This window comes from Bombus impatiens, unplaced genomic scaffold (genome assembly GCF_000188095.3).
Source record: "Bombus impatiens unplaced genomic scaffold, BIMP_2.2 scf_0640, whole genome shotgun sequence".
Classification (NCBI taxonomy): Eukaryota; Metazoa; Arthropoda; class Insecta; order Hymenoptera; family Apidae; genus Bombus; species Bombus impatiens.
Genome location: NT_177059.1, coordinates 731645 through 737974, shown reverse-complemented (window position 1 = coordinate 737974; position 6330 = coordinate 731645). Strand labels below are relative to the sequence as shown.

Below are 6330 nucleotides of genomic sequence, written 5' to 3'. Positions count from 1 at the left end.
AAAGGTTTCTGTGTGAAAATACGACTGGAATTACACGCCGTAAGTAGCCATCCGAGAGTCGTCCAACGTCCGATCGATCTTCCAATCGAACTAATTGGAAAAATAACCTCTTTCAGATTACGTGCCCCGGTGTATGGCTATGTCCGAACGGAAAAATAGCATTGCGAATAAACAGTTTTGGTTCCACCCTAGAATCTCATAGAGTATCACCGATTTTTCCGCTATTATTTCACAACGAGTTTAACTTTAAGAAAACTTTCACACGGCTGGCTGCTTTGACAGACTTGCAACGGATTCTGCAGCAACAATCTCTCCACGCGGAATTGATACAATGGCTTAGTCCGTGCAACCAGCCCATCCTTTTGGCTACGTTTCAGACCAGTTTGGCCGATCTTCTCTATCCGGTAACTTATTGCAAACGGTTGCTGCCCGGAGTCGACGTCGATCTGCTCATGGACCCGACCAAGTATTTCCCCGTTAGTATCCCTTCTCTCCGACTATAATACTCACGCTCTCCGTTGAACTAATTCCAAGGCAAACCGTTTCAACAGGGTATTATAGCGCCTAAAATCGAAATTTCCACGAAAACGGTGATAGAAGAGGTGAAAACGATTTACGACGCGAACCTCGACAGGCCGTACATCGTCAGTCCGAAAACCATCGATTCCAAGGTAAAACGCTATATTCGCGTTACTTCGCGTTACCTTTGGCTACGCTGTTTCATCTTTCCGTCAATCGTAATTTTCAGCAAAAATCCCACGCTCACAGGAAACGACCCGTCAAAGGTATCATCAGGCAGAGGAAGGTTTGTCATAGTCGAACCAAGACGAAAGCTCAAGTTTGCCATCTGTAAGTGTATCACCGATTCCCTCTTCCTCGCTTATTTATTACCTACGACGCTTATTGCGATCTCGACTTTGTAAAATTTCGATTTTTACAGCACACAGTGTCGAAACGATCCGTGTAACCACGTGGAATACTCGTGCGAAGGCGAACTCGCTCGGACCGATCGGTGTTACCATCCGATGAAATACGGATCAAAGTGTCGGAACGATATTTACCTCGATACCGATACCGACACAGAATTCGATGTGCCGCCAAGACACTACCGGGTATCCTCCGTTTGTGGCAACCTACACATCTTCGACAGCTGCCCCGTCTGTTTCAAGTACAAATGTTACTTTTCCAACGAATGCGACGGCAGAATCTCTCCCGACAATCCCGCTCATCCGCAAAAAGATCGTTCGATGTCGCAACAACGGATCTCTACGTAAGTTTATCGTGCGCGTAGCGCGATCCATCGTCTTTCCGGCGTCTTCCACAACTACTTTCAATCTTTTCTTCTTCTTTCTCTTCTTCTCTTTGTGCTTATTTTTGCAGAGGATTACGATCAACGTCTCGTCCGTGTTACGGAGAGAAAGGTAAAGTCGCGTTGCACGGCAAAAGATAGCAAGTAAAACGCACAAGATCCATTGCCTGTTAACCATTTTCGTTAGTGAAATGAAATTACCAAGAGAGAAGAAAAACAACGAGACAACGCTTTATTACATCGTATACGCGTGACAAAGGGGGGAAAAGGAGCAAAGTTCTTGCAAAAGATCGCGATAGTTTTACAAAATTATGTACTTACGCAGAACCGAGACATTCGGTGTAAACGTACGTGAGAATAAAGTGCTGAATGATTCTGATAACGTAACGTAATCGAGTTGTTGTTTAACGTTTAACGTATACTCGCCGACCCAACGAATACATCGGAGTACCACGCACCTTTGCACCCCGAAGACTCACCGATTTCTTTAACAATGCCGGGCATCTCAAGTATATACCACGACCTTCGGGTGTCCACGCTCTTAATGAGACGCTTTCGTTTTCCAAGGGCGTGATCGCGATCCAACCTGTCGATTATAACGAATTAAATGAAACGCGACGCAGTTCACCGCTGCGACCATCGTTTACCAATTCAACCTACCTATACTTGACAGTACAACGTCGGCGACGGATTCCTCGCCATTCACACCGGTTATCTCTCTAATCTCTTTCGGCTTCAATTTCGGCCATACTTTTAATCGTTCCGAGTCGTCGATAGGTACGCGGAAAGCACTCGTCCCCAACAATCGATCGTAGACCTCGTCCGCATCGGTGGTACGACACATCGTTATAGGCAGATGCTCGCTCGCGAACAGCGTGCATCTATCCCAAAGGCAGAGAACGAAAGAATTTCCAGTTTAATAACTAATAACTCTGTGTAACGTTCGTATGTATCGTGTACGAATCTTCGAGATACGAAGAATATACTAATTACCGTATGAAGTGTTCTCCTTCGAGATAGTCCAACCTTCCCATACCAGCCACGAACACAGTCTGTTTCGGTCTAAACATGAAGGTTCTCGGTGTGATAATTTCTTGCGGTAACGTTAGCGACAGTTCGTCGGTCGTTAGCAAATTTAGTATTTGATCCGACTGAATAGTACCAGGAGTATCGTAGCACCAACGACTCTGTTTGTACTCTGGTCTAGATTCGTCTAAAACCGGTTTTCTAGACAGGGCCTTGTGCGATATTTCGGAAAAAGAATCTGCTCTCGCGTCTTTCAACGATTTACTGGTAAACGATTTACCAACGTGCTCTACAAACAAACGAACGAACAAAAATTTGTCGAACGAACGTAAGAAGTCGAACGACTCGAGAAAGATTGACGATAATACGTTCAAATTGCTCGGCTACCTTCTAACGTCGCAAACTTCATATCCTTCGTCGTTTTAAACTGATACTTCCTGTAATGTGATTCTTGCGTCCTATAAAACCTCTCCTTGATAAGCCTTATTGTTCTTAACCTACGTTTTTTATCAGTCGGATTTAAAATTGGAAACTTGAGCAAGTTTAACGTAGTTCCCGGCCAAGCAGACACCGTAGCGCGTTGCACCAGATCGATAGCTTGTACTTTGCAATAATCAGAATTTAACAAAGTATTGAACAATGAAGATTTGCCAACGTTTGTACAACCAACCAAATAAACGTCACCTGAAACATATCAACGATTATGCGTAATCGGCGAAACTAGCGATTCTTAAACGAATACGTATCATAGACGCTGACAACTTTCTTTTTGATTTCTCTCGTTAGGACGAAGGAGACGCGATAGACAGTACGCACCTTTGTGACGCCATTTGTACTGCAACTTATTTATAAGATGCTCTATGCCGTATCCAGTTTTTGCGGACATAAGTTGCACGTGCGTAATGTTTTCCCTCTTTACGCCGGTTACACCGATCACGGAATCTAATAAACATTGTTTTACGTTCTCGAGGAATGACGGGCTATCGGTGGGCAGCAGGTCGACTTTGTTCCCAACCAGGAAAATAGGAGTAAAAGGATGCAAAACGCTCTTCAGATCGGGCCAAATACTGCAAGGGAAATCGGTCAGATCGATTATAAGTATTACGGCGCATTTTTTACTTTTGATCACTCTCAATAACTTGGGATAATCTTCGATCGATACTTTCACTTCTAAAGCCGTGTTGTAGAACTTTAAAAAATGACACCTTTGACATGTCATGGATTTCAAGTCTTCGTCGTTTTTAAACGAAAACAATTCCGACGGTAAATATCCAGGGATCGCTGGATCCCTGCAGTGCAATAACGCACCACAACCACCGCACGGTACACAACTTACGTTCGAATTAGGATCCGCTGTACCGTAACGATTCACGCCGAGCAAAGTGTCGTCGAACTGTTCGTAATCGGACATCCAAGTATCTGAAACTTTCCACAACTCCGAATTTGGCAGATCGTCCGTATCCGAACGATCGACATCGTCTTCCGTGGACTTTATGAAGTCTTTGAAAGTAAGCTCGCTCAAACCGCTCTTCTTCAACTCCAGATACTTTTCGTACAAGTTCTTATATTCTTCGTTTGATACGGTCGAACTCGTTTTTTCAGTGTCATCCGATATCGAATCGATTATTTCATACGAATCTACCATCTCGTACGGCATGTGTACAGGCTTTTGTTTTACTACAGTTTCCTTTTCACAATTATTATCCTCCATTTTCTTTTCTTCCTGGTCAACGACGATCTTATTTTTATCTTCCTTTAGATCGTCCAGCAGTACACTGAAAGTAGGTTTATAAGCAATTTCTTCGTACCTTTGCATTTCCTCATAGTTGAATTTCAATTTCTCGAACTTTTTCTGCTTTAGAAACCCCATTTTAACATTTCCAGAATCCAAGTAATCACAATACAGCAATTTATCTCTGAGAGCCAAAATCCTTGGATCTACCTTTGCTTCGATCGACTCAGCGTTTCTATGCAAAGTCCCATGCCCAAAGTGTCGTAGTTTCAAATTACGGCATACACCGTAATTACGTAATCGAAACCAAAATTTCATATCTGAGTTTTGTACGATGATTCGTGCGAAGATACAATATCAATAACCAACGATATCACGTTTTATAGAGATACTTCTCTTATAATCTATCGATACATTATTCAAACTTGTAACGACCGACATTTTACGATCGAAAAATCTACCAAAATCATTGCACTGTATCGACCGTTACGTCCAGCTTGGTAAAATAAAATACATATCGCCTTGTGAGATTATACATAACCTCAAAATACTTCTGGTTCACTGAAGACGTACACACGTGAATGAAGTAACGAGTCGAATGAATCGACACTACCGTGTTAGCGAAACGTTGAAAAGTGATGTATCCATCGATCGATATCTCGATCAAGTTCGACATTTGTTGTACATCTGAAGTATATCTCAAGCAGTAAATACTGTAAAACGTGTTCGATCGATTAACAGATTATATTAGGGATAAACGCTTTAACGTTTATATTTATCGTTTATATTTCATTACATTTCAAAAGTTGTACAAATACGTACGAGTAGCGGCATTTTATAATATATTATCTGGTATTATACAACGTTATTATACAACGCTTTGTTTATTCTAGCTCGTTACTCGCACGCAAATAAAAATTGTCACTTTCGTGTAAACGGTGTGCAGCTCACAGAAGTCTTTCCATTGTCGTTTCTACTATAGCAAATTTAAGTACTAAAAAGAAAAATTGAAGAAACGATTCGATAGTAGGGGAAGGGTGCGGTACGAGCTATATCGGTCGAAGACACGAAAGGCGGTCAGGGTTGAATACCTGGATCTCTGCATATTTGCCGCACTCCATATAATACCTGTAATCGTATTGGTTTATTTTTAATGGTCTTGTTTAAAAAATTCCATCAACGATATTTCTTTACTACATACATATGTATATACGAGCATAGGTAAGTGTTATTTTACATTTGCTGTAATTGAATACATATGTATACAATACACACACACACACACACACATATATATATATATATTCGAATCCATAAGAATGCCAATAGGAATGAGACGACAGTTTATCGAATTCAAATACAGTTCATTACGATTTTCATGAAATGCATTAGGTATAACGTTTCAAGGATAAAGGTAAAACAATGTTCATCTCCGTGATGTTCTTGTACGTATGTACATACATACATACTGTGAGCTATAGATGGCAGCAACGTCTCTATTACTTGATCATCGATTTCGTTCAAATATTATATTATACGTGTTTCCGTAAAGGGATAATTATGATAAAATTGAGACAAAAGGCGATAACTTAAGTAATATAAGAATGCAGATTACGATGCTTATAAAATAAATTCATTCAATGTTATATGCAAGCATGTTTATATACGTGTCTTGCGACAATTTGCATACGAATAGTAAAAGACAATGAAAAATGCGAATCTTGGGATTCTATCACATGTAGCGTGCTTGTTTCTCTCTCGTTGCTTTGACATTAAAATAGTTCAACGTAGAAAAAACATACGTATAAATAGTTATCGACAAAGCATACGTGACTAGTGACATGCACGTACGAGGTCGTCGAGTTTAACTCGTGTCAGCCGCACAGAGGTCGTCCATCCTTAGTCGCGATATCGAATAACGTTAATTTATGATACGACAACGTATAATTCATGATATTCGGTCGATTTTTATCTTTCCCTCGTAGAATATCATTTAAATTTCAGTAGGTGGGCTCATCGAACTAAGAGGAAGGACAAATTTACCGGAAGTCATCCACTGATCGAGCTTGCTTCATGGACGCGGGAAAAGGCGGTTCTTCGATCGTAAAAGATATATGTACGCGTATATGTATATGCGTATATAGGTAATACGTAGACATGTAGGTAGGTAAGTAGGTAGGTAAGTAGGTAGGTAAGTAGGTAGGCAGGTAGGCAGGTAGGCAGGCAGGCAGGCAGGCAGGCAGGCAGGCAGGCAGGCAGGCAG

At 41.2% G+C, this 6330-nt stretch overlaps 2 protein-coding genes across 3 annotated transcripts; one reads left to right on the top strand and one right to left on the bottom strand.

Annotated features, from left to right (window-relative positions):
• Positions 1-346: 346 nt before the first annotated feature.
• On the top strand, positions 347-1696 carry LOC100746544. The gene is made up of 5 exons (XM_033322476.1): positions 347-476; positions 552-671; positions 749-849; positions 941-1270; positions 1381-1696. The coding sequence occupies exons 1-5, from the start codon at positions 453-455 to the stop codon at positions 1448-1450; spliced, it is 645 nt and encodes a 214-aa protein (XP_033178367.1). The 5' UTR covers positions 347-452; the 3' UTR covers positions 1451-1696.
• Positions 1521-5177, bottom strand: LOC100741556 (nitric oxide-associated protein 1). Of its 2 annotated transcripts, none has more exons than XM_024369783.2 (5): positions 3152-5177; positions 2723-3019; positions 2303-2624; positions 1957-2190; positions 1521-1895 (listed from the first exon to the last, which is right to left on the bottom strand). In XM_024369783.2, exons 1-5 carry the CDS (start codon positions 4383-4385, stop codon positions 1721-1723), a joined length of 2262 nt encoding a protein of 753 aa, XP_024225551.1. In that variant the 5' UTR covers positions 4386-5177; the 3' UTR covers positions 1521-1720. The 2 variants fall into 2 exon arrangements, with proteins under 2 accessions (XP_024225551.1, XP_003491975.1); XM_003491927.4 differs by having other exon boundaries at positions 1522-1895; positions 1970-2190; positions 3152-5172.
• Between the last annotated feature and the right edge of the window lie 1153 nt (positions 5178-6330).

What these genes read in the sequence shown, in the direction of transcription:
- LOC100746544 (XM_033322476.1), top strand. Translation starts at nt 453, where the DNA reads ATGGACCCGACCAAGTATTTCCCC. An exon ending in CGAAAACCATCGATTCCAAG is followed by an intron (nt 672 to 748) that starts GTAAAACGCTAT and finishes CGTAATTTTCAG; the next exon opens with CAAAAATCCCACGCTCACAG. An exon ending in TCGCAACAACGGATCTCTAC is followed by an intron (nt 1,271 to 1,380) that starts GTAAGTTTATCG and finishes TTATTTTTGCAG; the next exon opens with AGGATTACGATCAACGTCTC.
- LOC100741556 (XM_024369783.2), bottom strand. Translation starts at nt 4,385, where the DNA reads ATGAAATTTTGGTTTCGATTACGTAATTACGGTGTATGCCGTAATTTG. An exon ending in GAAGGAGAACACTTCATACG is followed by an intron (nt 2,191 to 2,302) that starts GTAATTAGTATA and finishes CCTTTGGGATAG; the next exon opens with ATGCACGCTGTTCGCGAGCG. An exon ending in AGTATAGGTAGGTTGAATTG is followed by an intron (nt 1,896 to 1,956) that starts GTAAACGATGGT and finishes TATAATCGACAG; the next exon opens with GTTGGATCGCGATCACGCCC.